The 22,804-nt window shown below is 40.8% G+C and overlaps 1 protein-coding gene across 3 annotated transcripts in view; it reads right to left on the bottom strand.

Moving 5' to 3' along the window:
- Positions 1–22,804, bottom strand: part of SUPT20H (SPT20 homolog, SAGA complex component) — a 96,531-nt gene that overhangs the window by 13,201 nt on the left and 60,526 nt on the right. For all 3 annotated transcript variants that reach the window (XM_088460204.1, XM_088460203.1, XM_088460201.1), the window contains 6 exons: positions 22,649–22,754; positions 21,009–21,164; positions 19,486–19,792; positions 13,844–14,010; positions 11,630–11,685; positions 9,992–10,126 (listed from right to left, as the gene is read on the bottom strand). In XM_088460204.1, the coding sequence (XP_088316330.1) occupies positions 9,992–10,126; positions 11,630–11,685; positions 13,844–14,010; positions 19,486–19,792; positions 21,009–21,164; positions 22,649–22,754 (927 nt within the window). The remainder of the gene's footprint in view (positions 1–9,991; positions 10,127–11,629; positions 11,686–13,843; positions 14,011–19,485; positions 19,793–21,008; positions 21,165–22,648; positions 22,755–22,804) is intronic.

Raw genomic sequence — 22,804 nt, 5'->3', positions numbered from 1 at the left:
AATTCTAGACACCAGAGTACTAATGTCTAGAGCCGCCTCGTTGATGTAGGTGGCCGAATCACGGAGATTGCCAATCAACTCCGCCTGATCGGCCGGACAGTCGGATTCAAAAGAAGCCTCTAATGAATCCGCCCAGCGCTCCATCGCTCTGGCAACCCAGCAAATGGCCATAGCCGGCCGTGCTGCCCCCCCTGCAAGGGAATAAGCGGACTTCAGGCAGATTTCTACCTTGCGGTCCGTAGCATCCTTAAGGGAGGACATGGATGGCATCGGCAATGTGGCACTACGGACAAGACGGGTCACGTGAGAATCCACCTGTGGAGGGGATTCCCACTTCGCAAAATAATTATCCGCGAACGGATAAGCCACCGCCAGGCGTCTCTGCGGCTGGTATCTTTTGCCAGGTTGTTTCCACGCCTCCTCTAAATGGTCCACCAACTGACCCGAAAGAGGAAAGACTGTGGCATCGCCCTTCACATCTTTGAAAAAGGCATACTTAGATTTAGCCGCTGGGGGAACTTCGTCCTCAATCACCAAGGCTGTGCGGACCGCCCGAATAAGTCCAGGAATATATACTTTGGACTTAGCATCAGCGTCCTTAGTATGGAGAGGTTCCTGATCGTAAGGATCTAGAATCTCCCCATCATCAGACGTCCCTTCGTCATCCTCATAAGGAGCGGACAGAGACGCCACCGGCCTTTTATGAGACCGCATCACAGACTCCCCTTGCAACACATCCGACAAGTGCTGTACAGAACTCGTCAGGGAGTTAACCCACGCTGGCTCCTGAGAACCCGGGAGCGGGGAAATAGGGAGACTGTGGGGTACCACCAATTGTCGTGGGAACCCCTGCATGGGTGACGACACCACAGACTGCTGGGACAAACCCATCGGAGTAAACGCGGGCTGCGGAGCTAACTGGCCCACTAAAGCTGTTAACGCCTGAGCGAAACAAGCCCAGGGCGGCTCCTGTACCGGTGCTGTAACCGTAATAGGCCGCGCCATGGACAAACACTGCCGGCAAAGGCCCTCCGCGCTACCCTCCCCCTCCGCTAACGGTACTTTGCACGTGGTACACTGTAGCCGGAGGGGAAAATCACTTTCAGACATGATGGCACCACGTATGTGACCTCTCTCACCAATTAAGTATTAAATAGGCGAGAGACCACCCTGCAGCACCGCACCGCAAGGGCTTTAGCAGAAAGAACAGGGACAGTAATAAAGCTGACAGTTTAGAGAAGAAAAGATTACAGGCAGCAGCGCTAGCACAGTCACATACAATGCAGAAAAATAACAATTCCTGCACTAACAGCGCTGATCACTCAACTACACAGACACAGGGCCTGGTAGGACACAGCGCTGCATACACAGACCTGACCACAGCGGAGGAGAGGTATGCGGGGGGACCCAGACCACGATGCTTCCTTCCAGCGCTTCCAGCAGCGTTCACCATGCGTTCTGGAGAAGATGGCCGCCGAGGAGCAGAGAGGAGGCTGGCCTGGGGGAGGAGCGCTGCCACAGGACCAGTCGGCAGCATGCAGAGAGGGCTGTGTGCAGCGGGGGAGGCGCCGGCTGTGAGACAGGGAAGGCGCGCTCCCCTGGCATGCATTTAACCCCTGGGACGCCGCAGCGCTACCGCTCTGCTGCGGTCCGCTGTCCCAGGGGGTAGTGGAAGCGCAGGTTGGTCGCCTGGCTCCACGCTGCAGCCAGTCCCTAGGGAGCCCCCTGCCTGGGGACTTAGGACCATGTGATCAGCGGGGACCCACCGCGGGACCCCGCTGCTTACCTCTGTCCCCCTTGAATCCGGCCATGGTCCGGAGCATCTGGGGTCACCGCTAGCTGTGACCCCAGACGCCCACCAGCATCCCCGGATCAGTACCGGCGTTCTGGTACCGGCGGGGTGTAGGGAAGACAGCATGGACGTCAGGACTGACTGTCCATGCTGTTCATCCAGTTGTGCAGCCACAGCTGCATGAAGAATAAGCTTCAGGGGCTCTTCTAGCCCCCACTCCAACAGGTGCACCCGACTCCGGCCGGGCACCAAACTAAACTGAGGTGCCTTGGCTCGGGGGCGGGGTATAGGAGGGGGACCTAGTGCATCCTGGGAGGCTGAAAGCTTAACTCTTTGGTGCCCTGCGACTGACGTCACACCTATACCCCAAGGTATCCTGTGGATACCCTATGGACCCTGAAGTAGAAAAGTTATTTTTTGACCAGCTGCCCCAATTCTGCCAACTAACAGAACTGTGGTGGCCCAGGTTAGGCGGCCTCACTGGTGCTGCACCCGATACTCTGCCAGCGTCAACAACTGGGGTGCAAACAGAGCCGTGCTCATTTCAAAATACAGGATATGATTAGAGTCTTGTATCTACAATCAGCACCAGGATTATAAAGGAACACTGTTTTGTATGCATCCCTCTTCCCCCTGTTTCTGACGCAGGCAGAGCATCGTAAGTGCAATGCCAGGGAGTAGTACTGGCCTGCTACCCCCACAGTTGTGCTACATTGGGGTCTGATGGCTAAACATTTACTTTGTGGGTGGATGTAAATGGAATGTACACCCTGCAAAATGTAACCGCTTCAACTGAAGTGCATTTGAAAATAGGGGAACGTTCAGTGTTGCAGAACGTCATCTGGCTCACAACCAATGAAATGCTACATTCTATGGACTTGAACATTCTCTTGTCTATACAGCGCTCCTGGACAAAAGTGGTCCATGCTGCAGGTGGAATGAATATATATATCTATATATATATATATATATCTATATATATATATATATCTCTCTCTCTCTCTCATATATATATATATATATATACACACACACACACACACACACAGTATATTAAATATCAGCGAAATGGTAGCAATTCAAATTAAAAGGCAATTGTTTTAATCTCTCTCATTTGAGAATTTAATTATTTTAAATTTTTACGAGGGTTGTTCAAAAAGTAATGCCTAAATGCTCATATCTCTGAAATAATATGCAACATTTATTTGAAACTTTGTCAGTTTGTAGTTTAATATGTCTGCTAACTATATATGTAGTTTTGTTTAGGTAGTCTAAGAAATACCATGGAATCCAAGATTAAACTAAGAGCCGTCATTGAATTTCTGGAAAAAAAAGGCTGCAGTGCTACAGAAATCCACAGAAGACTGAAAAAAAGTGTATAGTGAGCATACAATTGACTATAGCAATGTCAGAAGGTGGATGAAGTGTTTTCAAACAGGAGAATCGTCCATGTGCGACAAACCTCGTGGTGGCAGATCATCAACTGCAGTGACAGCAGAGAACCAACACAAAGTCGGTGCCATAATTCAGAAAGACCATTGTGTGACCACCAGAGATATCAGTGATGAACTTGAATGTAGCCATGGCACTGTAGAAACACTAATCAATGATTTGGGATATCGTAAAGTGTGTGCTAAATGGGTTCCAAAGCAATTAACCAGGGATCATAAGGCCCAGAGGGTGGAAGTGTGCAATGACCTTTTGACCAACTTTGAAGCCAACCCTGAGACGTTTCTGGAAAATGTCATAACAGGAGATAAGACCTGGGTATTCCTTTATGACCCAGAAACAAAGGCCCAATCAAAGCAATGGAAACACCCAAGTTCATCTAGGCCAAAAAAGTTTAAATCACAGCGATCCGTAAACATCAACCACTGGAAATTTGCCAAAGTGGATTCACAGCTTGGGTTGAGAGGTGGAGAACATGTTTGAGGGCAGATGGTGAATTTTTTGAGTACTAAGACTTCAAAGTATTTTACTGCAAACTTTCAAATCTGTAGCTATAATAAAATTTGAGTTGTGAACATTTAGGCATTACTTTTTGAACAACCCTCGTATTTCTTTAATTTCTTCCCCACCTTCTTGCGTACTGTACAGTTTAGCTGACTCTGCATGTAGTTCCTTAACACATATGCACTCATTTATTTATTAACTTGGTGAACAGTGATTTATCGGACCACATCAGCTTCCTCCACTGCTTGGTAGCCCATTGCCTGTGCTCTTTGCACCACTAAACTCACAAATGTAGATTGCTAGGTGTGATGAGCATTAATGCACCGCGACCTGCCTTGGATTTCCTTCTCTGGACTTCTTGTTGGACCGTTATTGATAAATCTGGCTACTTATGCCACCACCAGTTATAATTGACAGTTATTTTATCTGCAGTTGCTGTCCAGTTTGCACTTTGAGTGGATGCATGGATGAGTATGCACTTCTGTCCACTCTTCTCCTTCGCTGATGTTGGTCCTTTGGAGTTCCTTTCACCTTACACACCATTGCTCATGGCACATTAGGAAGATCAGACTAACTTGGCCATTGATAAATCCTCTTGCAGCCATGTTAGCGATAGGTGTAGGTAACCAGGGCAGTTCAGCATTGCTACCCGGATATCTTTCTATATACATCAATATTTCTCATGCACAGTATATTAGGAGAAAAAAAAAACACATTGTAATACAATTATTAAATTAAAAACAAACAACTTTAAATACTACATTAACCAAGTTATCTCTGTGCATATACTTTACAAGTTAACTTTTTCAATCTAGTCAAACACTGCTCATTTTATTACAATTGCATTTTATGGTATTGCCAGATTATTTATTCCCCAGAAGTCGGAAAGCAAGTAGCCATATAGATGTGCAGTGTCCCCAATGTACATATATTCCCTAATTCTCACTTCAATAGACTCGGGCACCCTTATTGAAAGAGGAGAGTCCCCTCTTTGAAATGAGGAGGCCCATTAGTGGTTACTATTTGGTGATCACCAGACAATATCAACCTAAACTGCATAAATCATGGCAGATGGGTGAGGGCACTTAATGTGAACAATTTTGCCCATCCTGACACCTACACACCCGGGGGCACCTTCCTATGATAGATGGTAGTCCGCTCTTTCAAACAATATGCCCCATAGCAGTTATCAGCCATTACACCCCATACTATAGAAAGAGTTAGAAAATCCAGATATGGGGTGTTTCAGATGAGGTATAAATGTCGATATTCAGAATGTCAACATCGATGTTATAATGCCGACACTGCATTTTGATATGACGCCCGTGTTAGAGTCCTAACCCTATCCTAACGGCAGTCTAATGCTGGCCATACACTAGCGCGCTTTTGGGCCGATTGCCCGATTTTCGATGTGTCGTACGATGAATCGTGTGGCAATCGTGTAGCATTTAGGTAGGAATACGATCTGATGCGCGCTCCCACAGCTCTTAAAACGTATTGTATGATCAGATGTGCAGCCCATCATATATATCATGATCATATGCAGATCGTGCCATGTAATTGCGCACGAGATGCGTCCGAGCAGCGTCATTTGTAAAAAAAAAAAAAAAAAAAAATTAGATGACTGATGCACGCATGGGTGATGGAGATCCGTGATGCATGCATCTGTCTTTAATAAAATAATCACAGATGCAGGGATGGTTCAGTGAGAACCATCCCTGCATCTGTGAAAAAAAAACGATGTGCCCCCACCAAAGAGCAACCAGCCCCGGGCTTTTAGTGACCCAGTGCTGGTTGTGCAACATACGGGGGACAAACGACGTAGGGCTTCCCCGTATGTAAGCACAACCAGCACCGGGCTAGTCAGAACCAGCCATGGTTGCCAAAATATGGGGACAAACGACGTAGGGGGTCTGCGCAACCAGCACTGGGCTCAGATCCGGTCCTGGTTCTGAAAATACAGGGGGAAAAAATGGGTACGGTCCCCCTGTAGTTTCCAGAACCAGCACCAGACTTTTTTTAGCAGGGGGCTGATGCCACAGCCTGGGGAGCCCTTTCACCGGGTCCCCAAGCTGAAGCATCAACCCTGACCGCTAGTCAGTCCAGGCAGGGGGAAAGCTGGGGATCCCCCCAATAAAGGGGTCCCCCCTCCAGGGCACACCAGGTCTAGGCTGATAGCCCGGGGCTATCCACAGCACCACTGGGGCAGTGGGTGCCGGGTTGATAGTGTATAAGTGTAGTGTAAAAAAAATAAGTGAAAACCTTATTTTTAGGAGTAGAACTGCAGGTCCAAGCAAGCCTCCCCCGCATGCTGGAACCACAAGTACCAGCATGCGGGGCATTAAGGGCCCGCTGTTACCTTTAGTTCACCTGCATAGAAATGTTTACATAAACACAATACACACACACTGTGACAATAGTTTTAATACTCACACATACTCACCTACATTACCTGGACTGGTCCTCTTGTCCCTGTAGGCATCCTTGGTCTTGGTAAAACAAAAAAATCCGACCCACGAACAATGTGACATCCTTGAAGGATGTTACCTCCCGAATGAATGGCTCAGACGCGGCATTACCCTTTGTAGTGCCGTGTCTGTAGTGCCCCCGCTGCACATCTGATCATAAGATACGTTTTAAGAGCTGGGGGAGAGCGCATCGGATCTTATTCCTACCTAAATGCTACACGATTTCCACACGATTTATCGTATGACGCGTCGAAAATCGGGCAATCGGCCCAGAATCGCGCTCTGGCCAGCATTAGGTTGCAGTTAGGATAGGGTTAGGACTCTAACACGGGCGTCATATCAACATGCACAGTGTTGGCATTATAACATCGAGCTGAACTCGCTCAGCCAATGAATGCTCAGACACGGCACTACAAAGGGTAATGCCGCGTCTGAGCCATTCATTCGGGAGGTAACATCTTTCAAGGATGTCACCTTGTTCGTGGGTCAGATTGTTTTGTTTCACCAAGACCAAGGATGCCTACAGGGACAAGAGGACCAGTCCGTATTAAAACTATATTGTCACGGTGTGTGTGTATTGTGTTTATTTAAACATTTCTATACAGGTACCAGCAAGCCCTTAATGCCTCGCATACTGGTACTTGTGGTTCTCCAAGTACCAGCAATCGGGCGAGGCTTGCTGGGACCTGCAGTTCTACTAGTAAAGACAATGTTTTCACTTCTTTTTTTTTACACTACACTTATACACTATCAACCCGGCACCCACCGCCCCAGGGGTGTCGGGGATAGCCCCGGGCTACCAGCCTAGGCCTGGGGTGCCCTGGAGGGGAGGACCCCTTTATTGGGGGGATCCCCAGCTCCCCCCAGCCTGGACTGACTACAGGTCAGGGTTGATGCTTCAGCTTGGGGACCCAGTGAAAAGGCTCCTCGAGCTGTGGTATCAACCCCCCTAGAAAGTCTGATGCTGGTTCTGGAAAATACAGGGGGACCCTGTGCATTTTTTTCCCCCTGTATTTCCAGAACCAGGACCGGATCAGAGCCCATGGCCTATGTCTTTTGTCCCCCGTATTTTGGAAACCAGGGCTGGTTCTGACTAGCCCGGTGCTGGTTGTGCTTACACACAGGGGACCCCTACGTCGTTTGCCCCCCATATGTTGCACAACCAGCACTGAGTCACTAAAAGCTCGGGGCTGGTTTATGTTTGGGGGGGGAGGTGCACGCCGTTTTTGTTTTAAAACTTTTTTTTCACAGATGCACGGATGGTTCTCACTGAACCATCCCTGCATCTGGGTTTATTTTATTGATCTCCCTCACCCGTGTGTGCATCAGTCTTTTTATTCTATTAATAAATGACGCCACTCAAACACGCGATGCATCGGGGCGAATGATCGTACGCGAGATCGTATGAACATAAGTGCCAAATCGTGCGGACGGGACTGCCAGGGAGTTCAAGGGAAATCGTAAGATGAATCTTATCTTATGCTGGTCGTACTAGTGTATGGCCAGCATAACACTGGGCCTGATTCACTACGGTTCGCAATTCTGCTTATACGCACGCACCGCAGTTGCTAATATCAGCAGTGTTATTTAAATGTTTGCCTTTACATTGCGAACGCAGCCTGACATAAGGCCGCCCTACTTCCCCCTTACTCACATCCGTATACTAGGGCAACATAGCCAAACCATCAGTAACATCGGACCCATAAGCACACTTGTACAAGCCCTGACCTTACTCAGAAATTGCTAACATCCACACACGCTATCAATGCTTTGGCTACTTATAGCCACGCAATGGCTAATTTATGCACGCCTCTGCAACAGCGTTCAAACACACTGGCATGCCTGCATTCGCCCAACCACCCCCCCACCCCACAGCACCACCCACAAACGGCACTTCCTGTCAACCACTCTGCTCTGGGTCTGCGTAGCCTCTGCAATCACAATTCTGTTTGCAATTGCTAGTTTGCGCACTGTGATGCATACGCATAACACAACAAGCGACCGACTGCGTGCGTCTTTGCAATTGCGATCCATGATGAATCAGGCCCACTGACCCTATACCCAACCTTCACAGTGACATGTACTGTCGACATTCACAATGACCATATCAACATTATGTCCGTGTCAACATTGTGAATGTTGACATTTCGACCATGACTACATACCAGGTGCTCAGATCTCTCCCATCCTGGAATTAATAAACACAGGGGACCCTCTCTATAGAAGCAGTAAGTTCTCAGCATTTCAAAACCGTATGTTCTGTTGGACTAGAATTTTAGTCCTACAAATGTTATGTTTCATTGAAACATGTAAAAAAAAAAGATAATTTTTAATTGCCAATTTATTATGAATATCTACGTGTAGAATATTAATGTTGAAATATAACCATCCCAAAAAGTGCCAAAGGGGTTAAGAGTTGCTTGATCCATTAGGCTAATCAAATCCAGTACTCTCTCACTCTATAGTGACAGGTCACCAGCCAGTGTTAAGAGACCCAAAATCAAGCTAGGACCATTTAACGTACTGAAAACATTTTTTAGCTGCAAATTGAAGTTAAATGTGTTTCATAGTATTTAACTTATGTATGTCATTATAAAGATGCTGGCAATTAGATTCTCACAATCCAGCTGTTGCAGCTGTCCATGAGTTTAAAATGAAAATCTCCGCTCATTGCCCTCCTTTATGGTTCTCAGGGAAAGATCTCCCACTAAATTAAAATCAGACCTATTTCAGAAGAGTGGCCACAATGTAAAATACCTCCCTGGCATTATAAAGCCATAACTTTGGATCAGATCATCTCTCAAATGGGAGAGCAATTTTTTGGAACCATTTGTTTGAAGTATTACTCTATGTATAAATCTATTAAGTGATCTGTAAAAAAAAAAAAACACGCTGGGAAAATATTTTCAGCTCTGTGTTAGACAAAAAATAAAATAAAGTGTTTTCTTCTGGAAACATGACAGCATTTAGTCCACATGTTTGTAATTAAAGAGTGAAAGTGTCCAATTTTTATTTAGATTACTCCCCAGTGATTTGCTAATTGTCATGTGAATGGAAATACCAGAGAAGATGAACACTGTATTTTACTAAACTTAATTACAATAAGTAAAATAAAAAAAAAAACTTCTTCTTACCAACCAAGATATAGAGCGATTTCTCCTAACAATTTAGAGCTAATTTTTTTTTAATTCAAATTAATTTTGTGTACATAATCCTGATTATATTCTGTGTAACAAAACATAACGGAGGCATGCTGCCCCATCTGATACTGATTTTATAATTGATCATTCATCTTGTCTTCTTAAATTAACTATAAAGAATTGCTACTAGCAATGTACTTTAAAGGGAACTACCATTTTGTTTCATGCTTTGTAAATTATTTGCATCTCATTTTTTTTTTTTTTTATTAAATCTACTATTCTTAATGTAGGAGAAATTGGGGGACAGTTCTATACTGAATTGCACCATCAATCCCCCACTACACTTGTCCTCTTTATAGTGTATGATACATCTTCCCCATTGCTTTCAGAATCAATGAAGGCTACTGTGGTAGCCAAAAGAAAAATTTTAGGCATACTAACTGTGTCATAGGGAACAACAATCCCTGTAATAACCTCTGCTTTATCAACTGCTAATAATTTCCAATAAAATGGCTATGAGGATTTGTCAGCTGTGTAAATGGGAAGTAACTTTATTTTTGTGATGTAATTCTAAAGAATTATAAATACACTGAAATTGCCCAAACAACATTGAAGTTGTCCCAATAAATCATTCTTACCGATGGTAACAGTCCCAGCTGATCTTGTTGCTGCGGACTGGAGGTCACTGTCTGTTGGGACTGCTGAGGTGAATACTGGGACAACTGTGGCTGTTGTTGCTGCATTGGGTTGAATATGAGTGAAGCACCAGGAAGCTGTTCATAGAGGACATCCAGTTTCAGAAACAAGTATTCCATAAGAGTGTAATTATGTGATCAAATAATACAGTACAACAACGTTTTACAAAATCTACTGCCTTTCTCAGCATTGAAAGCTGCGGTTTAGACTTTTAACCTTCCTACACTGTAATAAGACATATAGGGGCAGATGTATGAAGCTCTGGGAAGTGATAAAGTACAGAGTGATAAATGACCAACCAATTAGCTCCCAACTGTCATTTTTTCAAACACAGCCTGTAACATGACAGTTGGGAGCTGTGTGGTTGGTCATTTATCACTTTCCAGAGCTTCATACATCTGCCCCACAGACATCGGATGTGTCGTGATCAACAAATAAAAAATGTGCTCCCATAATTTAGATTGGGTGTGTTATAAAAGGTTGACATTCAAAGGGTCAACACCACAACGTCGACTGGCTCTGAATGTCAGCATTAAAAGGTCAACATGGTAATTAGGTTGAATCTTCATTCCGTAGATATGTATTTAAATCAACATGGTTAAATGGTCGACAGTAAAAAGGTCGACATTTACCATGTCGACATTAAAATGTTGGCCCTTTTTTGTTTTGTTTTGTTTTGTTATTTTTGCCTAACCATCATGAAAAACCATGTGACGACATTTTAGTGTCAACATGTTAAATTTCGACCTTTTTAACACCGTTTACCTAAATACATGTCTAGGCAATGATGGTCGACCTAATGTCTAAGTTGACCTTTTTACCGTCGACATTCAGAAGGTGTTTACATTTTTATTGCTGACCAATCAATCTGTATCCTTTCCACAGGATTATAATAAAATATTCTGCACGTAGATACCCGAAGGACAGGTTACTCTACAGGTTTTACAGTTAAACATTTGACTTTAGATAATAAATAAAATAAAATTCTTGTAGCCCCTAACAATCTGACCTTGACAAGGTTTTATTCCTAACTTAGCTCATTGTGGGTGACATAGTTATCAATAGCCCTTGTTCATTTAAAAGGGCAACCAACAACTACATGAGAGGCATATCCCCAAATGATCTCATGCAATACAAGCACCAGATTAATACATGGATGGTGGTGTTGTTGCTTAAAGGACTGAAAGAATCAAGATGGGACCCATACAAAATGATCAAGTACTGTAATGTTGTTCTTCAGCTTCTCTCAATAAAGAGCATGCCGTTCTGTTACTTAATCATATTTATGCAATCGTTGAATGAGATTAGCATTACATAACAAATATAAATAAATCATGGCTAACAAAATCGTTTTGGCAGCCACTTGTTTAAATTAATGGACCACAGTTGCAGACTCTCTTAGAAATACCATTTTCTACTTGTAATTAATGCATAATAAAACAAAATATGCACACCCAAAAACTTTAAAACAATCTGATATGGAAATTAAACTTTAATAAAAAATTATTCTGCTAGCTTTGAACACTTCCAATGATATATTTTGTGTGTCAAACAGTTTAGAAAAACTTGGCCATAATTACCTGCAGCAGGTTTAAAGGTCTCAAACTGGAAGTATTTTTTATACCAAAGGGAGCACCTGTTGAAGACACGTTTTTTTATTTTGTTTAAAAAAATACAACAGAGCAGCTGAGAAAAATCTATAGCTTTCTAAAATAACAGGTTTGAACACAGTGAGCAAATCAAAAATTATTAAGCCTCATACCCATGTTATACAGGTGTTAATTTGAAGCAGCATGTCCTTGAACATAATGAAACACATTTTGATGCAGATTGTAAAAAAAAAAATTATGAATTGCCCTGTAAACACACATGATCTGACAAGTGTTTGCTGCACGTACATTTCTACATTACATGCAGCATATAGCAGTGTTAACACTATTAGAGTAATGGAATGCAATGTTAACACAAATTAAGCACATAGGGGCTGATTCAGAGTTGTACGCAAACCCGATAGTTTGTGCACAACGCCGATGATTGAAGAATCTGTACTGTGCATGAGCAGCTCTCTCCTCTTGCGAGATCGCTCGCAGTGCCTGGACGCCACAGCCCGATTCACAGGTTGCCGACTTTTTGGGGCGGCATCAGGTAGCGTCCCAGAAAAAGGGGATGTGTTGGCCCTATTTTCTGGGCATGCTGAAGCCAGTGGCTGCATCCTTGTACCCAGTTTCACTGGCTTCAGCTGTGTGAAAACACCAGCCATGCTGGGTAACCTGAAGGTTACTCAGATGACCGATAGTCACAGAGTGATCTGATGCTGCGTCCTCTGACACAGCAAATCACAAACGGTGGCAGGACGCATCTATTTACACAAGATGCCTCCAGCAATATTAGCATATTTTAGAATCGCTACTACGTCCAAAGACGCAGCAGCGATGATCACAGTGTACAGCTCGGAATCAGGTCCATAGTGCACTATGCTGTTGAGAAGCTTTGAGTTTGGGTAATCAATGCTTTCTACAGCAAGGATAAATAAATATGTTTTGACAAGCACTATTTTTCAATGCCTGTGTGTACACATACAAGGAGTGAACTTCCATAAATTTACTTAATGCAGTGGTTCCCAAACTGTGCAGAGCTGCACCGCGTGGTGCCTCGGGACACTTGCAGGGGTGCCTCAGGTTGGTGGTCCAGCACCAAGTCAAATTCTTTATGGTCACTAATGTAAATATGTGCACAAACAGAAGCACAAACCTGACCACCACCATATAACCAAACCTAAGGATGACAGATCAGCACAATTTACTTCACTGTACTACTTTTGGCTTAGGGGTGCCGTGAAAACAATACTGATGCACTAAGGTGCCGTGATTCAAAAAAGTTTGGGAACCACTGACTTAATGTTAAAACATTAAAAATACAACAAAAAAAAAAGAAGAGGTGCAGAATATTTATGCCATTATTATCCAACTTGTTGTATAGTAAACTTTTAAATAATCTTAGAACTTAAAATGCAATCCTGATAAAAGTAAAAAAAATAAAAATGTAAAAAAGTTATTACTAGGTATGTAAATAAAAAAAAAACTTTACAAAATTAAATAAAGACTTTTCAGGGTTTACAATTATCACAAAACATTAAACTTCACAAATATCACCAAACTTAAATTTGGTCATACTCTTATGCCTATGTATATGATGCATACATTTTTTTTTATCGTAATACAGAAAAACATCCAAGTACACTGTTACTTTTTTGGTAATGTGTTTACTAGGAACAACACTAAAAGTTCTCAAAAAATGTAAAACTATGCCATCTCAAAAATAAGTATTCATAGATGTGATCTGCTAGTTGTTAAATACAACCTTCACTTGATCTAATTTATATATTTACATTAATTGGTGGCAGACAACACTTATTTATAGCTTGTCGTAGGGAATGGATTAAAAGCCTTGCCTATTTTGATGGTCAAATTCAAAATTAGGAATAATTTAAGTAATTTTACATATTTAAAATACTTTTAAACTAAAGTTTGAATGTTTTGTTTTTAATTGACCACATTAATGTTAGAAGGAAAACTTATTTTTTTTATCTAAGTGTCTTATGTAAAGTTAATTTAGGAACTTCACCAAAACCCCATTTTATCTCTCAAGGAACTTTTTGATTATTAAAAAGTCCAGTAATTCAAGAAGTTTATCCACCGCTACAAAAAAAAAATGATGTAGTATATGTGGTCCTTTTTGAAAAAAAATTAAAAGCATAATGATATCACCAAACCGCCACAAAAAATCATACTAACCTGCCTGAGAGGCAGACTGCATGGCAGCCGGCAATGTGCCTGGCATTGTACCTGGCACCAGGCCTCCTGATGGTAAAATGCCACTCAGATTTATCCCTGCAGGAGTTATGGCACCAGTACTACACCCCAACATGGCATTGGAGCCACTCATCAATGCCTGTGCACCACTGTAGAACAGGAGAAAAAGTACATTAATTGCAGCTGAATTGCAGATTTTCTTATTTAATATTAATAAGTTAATTTAACAGATCCAATAATATATGTTATCATGTCATTTACAATGTGTCGTTTTGTGTTCTACATGCTCGAAGTGTATTAACTGGTGAAGGATCTCCTCTCTTCCTTGTACTGGTCATTTGGTATAAAGAGCTGTCCTTGCTAGATTCTAGATCTAAATATTAAGTACTGTATAAATTGGTAAACCACAAATATTGAAATTTGTATGGTTGCGTGGATATGTTGTTTCAACTATGTGGTTTATTTTTAAAAATAGTCTTTGTTGTAACGGCGCTCAAATAAGAAGAATTGTAGTTAAAACACAAATCGATCCACCATGAAATTTCATTCTGTGACAAGAAAAAGAAAAAAAACCTGAAAGATAAATGTATGCAAAATATTTTAATCTGGATACTCTCTTAAAAAGTTATGAAATCAAATTTACTCTGCATTGTATCAGTTTGTAGCATTATTCACTTAGTATTTAGGACGATTCAGACTTGTATGCTAATGCTGCCGCTGCTGCTAATGTGTAAGCAGATGTTATTCAAATATATTCAAATGCAACATTAGATGTATTGAGCCATCCACCAGTGACTTTGCAAAACCAAGCATCTGCATACAAAGACACAGCATCGTAGATCATTCTATTATTGCAGCCCTGAGTGAGCCTATGGTCCTGCAGAATGGCTGTAGGAACTGAGACACTGGAACCGTATTTCTTGGGCACGGGATCGCAGATGCAGGGTGTGACATCCCAGAAACAGTGGCAACACGCCTGCGTTCTTTGCCACCACTCCCCGCAACCTCTCCCAGACGGGCAATCACACGGAGTAAAAAATTGCTACAGTGATGTGTACCTTGACACATGCCCAGTGCGGCTGAGACGCATGTGTGTTTTACTAATGATCGCTCAAATCAGTAAACATCGGCATAGCGTACATCTCTGAATCAGGCCCTTAGTTTGCTCTTTTTAAGAAAATGAAGTCACAGAAAAGGTATTTCAAAACGAGATGCAGAATATATTATGAATTTATTTGCAATATAATTTAATTTTAGGTTCTTTTTAAGAGTCATTTAAAATATATAGTTTTGAATAACTATATTCCCACACAGACCTAAAAATATACTGTATGGTATTCACAAAGAAAAATCTAAAGCTCTGAACAAAATGATATATTTAAGGGGGGGTATATTGCAGTGGACGGCATTCAGAAACATGGTGCAAATGAATGAAGACTGATATAGGGATTTTGATGATAAACAGTGTGGATAAACATGGACTTTATAGGATAATAAACCATGAATTAAAAAACATATGTTCTTGCCAATTTAGATAAATTAGCTTGTCCAGCAGTACTGTATGTCCTAATACCCAAATTAGTGCAGTTGCTCGATCACATTTTCAACCAGGAACAACTAAGCTCTAAATGGATTTTTATGGTTCTTGACCATCGTAGATGAAGGATCACATACAGTAAGCTGATTTTTTAATTTTTTTATCCAGTCCATTCTGGTCCAACTCAGACATAACTATGTAACGTATATAACCAAGTTTAGAAGGCTTCCTGCAGGGACTTTCAATAGGTTTTTTAAATAAAGCCTATTGTGCATAGGGAAAAGGAATCCACCAGGATTAATAATTTATCAAATAAATGTTTGTTTTGCAATAGACTTACAAAGCATATACATATGATTGTTGCAAATAGTGTAACATGCATTATATACCATTATTAAAAGTAGCTGGTAAATTGCACGGATTGCCATTCTTAAATAATAGTATAAAAATATTAAGCTGTATTGCATACATTTAAAAAAAAAAAAAAGTTATTTTTAAGAGTGTAAAGTAAACTTATTCAATGAAAACATAATTTATAATCTTTCTAGCCACCAAAAAGGTAATAAAGTCTGACTGCACAAAACTATGCTTTTTAGTCTAAATCTTGACCATTCATTCATCTGATTAGTGTACATTTTAACTTTTTTTTATATATAGTATGTAACCTATGCATTTTTATAAACATGATTGGACTATGCGGTTTCCAAAACGCTACTGTGCAAAAGGTAAGAGTGTTAAAGACATACAACATGAAAAAATTTAAGTGCTTCAAATACATTTAAATATGTTTTAAGCTGAAAAAAAAAAACACTTAGAAATCTTATCTTTGCTTTCAGAAATAGTAGTAGAATTTAGGAGTTGGTTTCCAGTAGTGTTGCTTTGTGTATTACATATAATCATAACCATTAGGAATAAAATAAAACCACTTTAGAATACATAAGGATATACTGGGGAAATTACATTTGAATACGGAAGCATTGTATTGGTGTTACACACAATGACCAAACAGGACTCTAATAGAGAACTAGATACAGTTACATCATATTTTAATGTATATGAAGTCTTCGCATTTCTATGGTCTTATGGTCCTTTAGTTCACTACAAGTACAATAACTGTAGGACTGTAATAAGGACAGTAAGCAAGAGCATCTTGGCATAAAGACAATGCAGGATAAGAGAAGTACGAGAGCAGACTGAAGCAATCAACAAGGAAATAAGGATCAAAAGGGTAGCACACTGCAATGGAAAAGATTAACCGGAAAAGCACATAGATGCAGTAAAAGATGTAAATGCAAGAATAAAAGGAAGACTATCGGATAGAAAGGAGGTTTGACTTTATTTAAACAGAAAGGAGTTCAGAGTTCTGAAAGTTGTAAAGTAGTAAGACGAGAATAGAAACAGACAAAGTAATGTAAATTTTATTGATGGAAATGTACTATACTGCTGTATAACACAGAACATTAGTAGTCTGGGGAACATGGAGTCTTGCATACAGTATTGAGATGAAAACAGAAAAGGGTGGTTTGTCTGAAGCATAAACCTAGGAACACCTCCCTGTCTGACAAGACTAGGGTAAATCGGTTACTTTTCATGTTTGTATAAAGACGTATACGGAATTATACATTCTGCAGATTGTAATTATGTGCATATATATGTCAAATTTGTGAACTTGTCGATTAATGTCCCTGTTTGATCACACTTCTTTTCTGCCTGCATGTTCTATCCTATGTAAAGTTGCGTATCCATTACAAGAGAGTGGAACGACTGTACAATTACAACATCGTAATCGTGCAATCGTTCATTATATTGTGCAGTGGATACTGTGGCCCTGATTCAGAGCCGCTCGCTCTGAATCAGGGCCGTCCTTCTCTTTTTTTAGAGCGGCCTCCTGGCCGCTCGCATAGCTGTGGGTTCCCACCCACAGCGAGCGGCCAAAAAGATGGTCGCGATGGTCAAGACCATCGCGTCCATCGGGCTTGCGACGAGACCCTTGTGGTAGGGTCTCGTTGCTGCAAGCCCTGGAGTGCTTTCGGCTCTATCAGAGCCGAGAGCACTCCCACTGACATCACTTGCGATGTCAGTGGGGCCGGCCCCAGACGGTAGGCTTTCCCATGGTAACGCCTCAGTCTGGGCAGCCACGCCCCAGGCACACCCACCAAAGGGGGCGTGCTGTCACTCACCATCGACAGCACGCCCCCTTTGTAGCGAGACCCGGAGCGACGGTTTGCCCGTCGCTATCCGGGTCTCGCGCATGCGCACGAGGGAGCCGCCTCCGTCGTGCGCACTGGGCCAACATCGACCCGCTTGCAAGCGGGTCTGAATCAGGCCCACTGTGCCCACACTGAACGATATATCGCTCAGTGCAGACACCCTCCCTCATCCCCGTACATGCACAACCTGTCGATATCGGCATGTTGGCCTGCATGTTCAGGCGATGACAAATGCCGACAACGACCAGCGGGAGTGCGCATCGCTGGTCGTTGCCAGCATTTTTACTGCACGATTAAACGATATCGTAGTCGTTCAATCACTAATTTTTCTCGTGTAGCGGATACACACCTTAAGGCGCAACTTAACACTTCTGGCGCCATATAATAAAACAGTAATAATAAAAAAAAAAATCATTGCCTTTTAGAGGCCATTAAGAACAGATTTGTAAACTAAATTTTGAGAGTCTCTAGATTATAAATAGATACCTTAATGTTGGTAACATTATTCCTGTTTGTGTGTAGGAGGTTTGAATTATATTTAGGTTATGTTACACCAAAAAATAATGCTGATAAAAACAGAACTGAAAATGTTTCATAACCCATTGGCACATGTTCATTGCTAGTTTACACTTTAGAGAGAGGCACATGTAAAGGAATTGCCCATTTCTGGTCAACGCCTTTACTTAACATAGTCCCCCATTACTTCAATGGGTTCACTCAACCTGACTTCCACTTTAAATCAGCCCATACTTGAGCCATGTAGTGGATTTGACACCTGACTGGAGAAAAGCAGTTGTCCAATCAGGCAATACCTTCACTATACACCATCTAAACAAGCCACTTTTACCACAAGTACTTCATTAGTTCTCCATAATCAAGTAACCTGCTTGTTTTCCTTCAGAGAGTTGTGGCTGTAATCATTTAACAGTATAGATCTTAGGAGCAGATTGGTAACCCCCCTTTAGAGCACTACATTAGGACCATTATGTAAACAGACCTGAGTATCCAAAAATGGACAACTTCTTAAAGGGGTTGATTGCCCATTAATTGATACCCAGGTCTGTTTACATAATGATCCTAATGTAGTGCTTCAGCGGGGCCACCAATCTGCTTTTAAGATCTACACTGTTAAATGATTCAATTGTTTTCGGACAGCATTAAGTAATGGGTGCCCAACAAGCGATATTCAATTGTTTTTGCACGGGTGGTCATTACTTATCGTGCATGTCGTGCTCAAATGCACCGGGATTTGTGGAGCAAAGCGGCTAACCCAGTGCAAACTACTGGGTACAATAAATTTGGGAGCCCAAAAGCCAGACTTTGGTGGATTTCTGCTTGCCACCTCAGGAGGGTGCGCGCAGAAATGATGGCCGCCCGTGGCACTCGCGCCCAGCGGACACAAACAACTGAATAGCTTCAGTCATTTTAGACGGGAGCTGCAGGCATGAGTAAACAGTTGAATTCACCTCTGAAAAGTCTGGGTATTTCAAATCATAAATAACTGTGGTCATCCACCTATTATCTTTAGGTTTCTGACAGCTTACAACTGATGATGTGACAGTTTGACTGATAGGAGGCGAAGTCAAATGGCCTTGTTACCTTACTTATTGAACCACCCTCGTACCATGTAACTGGCACCCAACCGAGAACAACAGATTATTAAGAACTATGATACTACACAGATTCAAATTCAGGCTAATATTATACCATCCTACTTGTAACCTGATGCTAAGCACACAATGGACAATTTTCCATTGAACTGAATAGAATGCCAGCTGTTGCTTGTACTTCTATTAATTGTATTTGTAGATGCAAAAATATATTTTTTTTAAGCTATAAAATAAATTATGTTGAGTACCAAAATAAAGGCAACTTACCATCCAACTACATTGATGATATTAAGTCCAGCAGGATTTGTCATTACTTGGGTAGAGGCAGTTCCGGTAGTTATAGATGTTACCATGGTGGATAGTGGAATGGTCATTACAGGTAACCCCTGACTCAGAGACATTTGCTGCTGAGCAAACGGAGCTATCAAAGTAGCTTGTGAATTAAAACTTGAATCTTGGGGTGTGGGGGTTACAGAAGGAGTGTGAGGAGCTGAGGTCGAAACATCGGGAGGGTGCGGTGTCGATGAAGGGGTGTTGGTTGGTGTAGGAGTAGATGGTTTGGGAGTTCCAGATCCTGCTCATTGAGAAAAATAAAAAAAGCACTAGTACAAAAACACAATTGTTTAAAAATGGAGAAAAAAAGTTTTATATAAATAAAAAAAAATTAAAAACAATGAAATAATATCTAGCAACTGAACAAAAATAAAAAAAATTAAAATAAAAGACTTACGTTTAACAGAAAAAAAACATTAGCGGTTTTAAAGGAAACAAAATATGAAAGCTCACCAAAAAGACAGAAAGAAAAACACCTCATTAACAACTTGCAAATGCTTCAAACCAATTTAATGGCAAAACAAACCAAAGAAATATAATATTTTGTTAGAAAAGGGCCATATGGTCAGTTGAAGCAAACATACTAAACATACTAATTTTCGGAAAAATAAATAGTCAACTGCATTTTTTTTCCATTTTTTTTTCTCAAACGTGACAGCTTTTTCCAAAATCATTTTCACACAATGCATGCAACTTGAACAATCCAGAGATACAGGCAATAATTCAGTTCACTTCTATCATGTGTAAAAGCCAGTTTTGCCTGCAACACACAGCATTACAAATGCTTGGCTGACTTCAATGCAACCAAAGTATTTAAAAAATATAAACTGACATGAGTTTTGCTCATTTTGCACATGTCCGACAGCCTTCATGTTCTCTTCATGGGATAATACTTTTGAGGCCATTTTAAATGATATGTTAAAAACAAACATACAAAGGTAATATAGTTCAAAAAGTCATAATGAATTATGCTGCACAGCTTGTCTTGCTGTCAAGTCATACATATATAAAACAAAAAGCTGTAACAACCCAGCTTAATATTTCTTTAAAAACAGCAGCTTATAAAATGCATTCTTATCATAGAAAAAGGAGAATCCCGCTGTACTTCCTTTTGTCACATTGAATACCTGGCTTGCATTGCAATTTTTAAAGCATGAGAACACAAGTCATTCTAGCATCATACCATTTTATAAATACGTACACACTAAGGATGCATACAGAAAAAAAAGGAAAAAAATTGTATATATAAAACATAAGGACAATTACATTAAACACAAAATACATACAGTTAACAAAAACACGTTGCTATAAATTCTAAAAGGCTTTAAACAAGCACTGGAGCACACACAAGCATACATGTTGGCGCCACCAATCCATTAGATAGAAGAGCTTAATCTTGATGACCTCTACACCAAGCGCCTATGGAGACTTTATGGAGAATTTAGGTCGTGACTCACTTTGTGAAGAACTTGCAGGTGACATTGCAGATGGGGAGAGCATGCTGACTTGGTTAAGGTCCACAGACTGTTTCCGTGAGATGCTTGGAGGTTTAGATGGTGGAGGTGTTGTGGATTTGAGGTGGCCACTTGGCTGCTGGGGGCTAAAAATACTACCTGTAAACAATAAGAAAACATTACACAGTGACAGATAGACATCTAACACCTTGGGTTAAATAAAAAAGCTTTTGACTTGGCAAAATTACCTATTTTGCCGATTTTACATTTGATTTAAGAGGGACATTTTTTTTTTTTTAAAGGCGAACCCAGGATGGTTCAGCTTTTTTTTTTTTTTTTTTTAAAGGTATGCCAACATTCCTCATGACCTAGGTATTATGGCATTCTAAAACGGATATTGGCACCCTGGAATATTTTCTAATTAATTAGACCTAATTTAAAGCATAATTATTTCATTTGTAATAAACAATGGCATTCACTGACTCAAAGGACAACCATGGGGAGCAGATTTTCTCCAAGTTTCACCTATCTCCTGTATTTATGGGTCGGGTGGAGGAGGAATATGATTGGATTGGCCGATTTAAGCATCTTGTCTTCTATGGCAAATATAATAATTTGTATTTATAGGGATGGAGTTTTTAGTGGTACCATAAAGTTTGATGAACACCTCAATAATAACAGCACTTATATTATAACATTTTATGCTTATATCGCAATTCTTACATAAATATTTTGGGACATATCAATCTCTGTTGCAGAGAATAATTTGTACTAAATTTGTACTAAAATATTTTAAAATACAACTGATAAGGTGCATACACACACACAACGATTTTTTGAACAATTATCGTTAAACAATATCGTTTAACGACAATCGTTTGAAAAAATCGTTCACTTTCTGAGTCAAATGATGAACGATTATTGTTCATGCGCGTTCACGTTTGTAGTTCAATCAGACTTGTCAACTCAACGATTTTCATTAAGTTAATATTCAAAAATCGTTTGTAGTTCATAAAAATCGTTCATTACATTTAAATGAACATAGTAAATGAACAACTTTAGTAAACGATTTTAGTTCATTTTTTGAAGGTAGAAAATCGTTTACTAAAATCGTTCATTAACTCAATCGCTGTGTGTGTATGCAGCTTTAGTAATAATTAGCTTTATCAGTCTGTAAGGCAAGGGTAAAGAATATCCCAGAACTTATCCTGATGAACTGATAAATGCATTTGATCAAGTTTACAGATAGGAAATCACTATTATGCGATAAACCTAAAAGATTTTTCAAAAAGAAAGATCTATATAGTTCATTTTAAAATTGAATTGTTTCTAAATTATTTATTATTTATTTTAACCTTCCATGTGAATCCTCCAACCTCTAGCTACTCAACAAACGGAGTAGAATACCAAGTACAATAGCAGTGAGGAATAACATCGGCAACAAAGGAAATCAGAATGGCAGTAATGCTAACAGTTATACCATCCGTGCTGAACAAGTTTCAATAGGATTAATTGTAATAAAGTGATCATAGATCAGTCGAATTCTATCAGATTTTGCAAACGATGCATTCTGGACAGTACCAAAGTAACAAGGTCCTAAGGAGGTTAAATAGGTGCTTCCTCACTAATAAATATAATTTTACCTGCAGAAGCATTTCCAGAGCTTATAGGAAGTTTGATTGGAGTTGGTCTGTGCTTAACACCTTTCCCTAGCATAGAGGACTGGATAGATCCTGTCATGCTGTCCGTCTAAAAAATTTAAATGAAAAGCGCATTAAAAAAAACCTTCGTGATTGATT

This window comes from Taudactylus pleione, unplaced genomic scaffold, assembly GCF_031769625.1.
Source record: "Taudactylus pleione unplaced genomic scaffold, aTauple2 ptg000043l, whole genome shotgun sequence".
NCBI classification, from domain to species: domain Eukaryota; kingdom Metazoa; phylum Chordata; class Amphibia; order Anura; family Myobatrachidae; genus Taudactylus; species Taudactylus pleione.
Note: the sequence above shows the minus strand (reverse complement) of the source record. Positions and strands in the feature narration are given on the sequence as shown.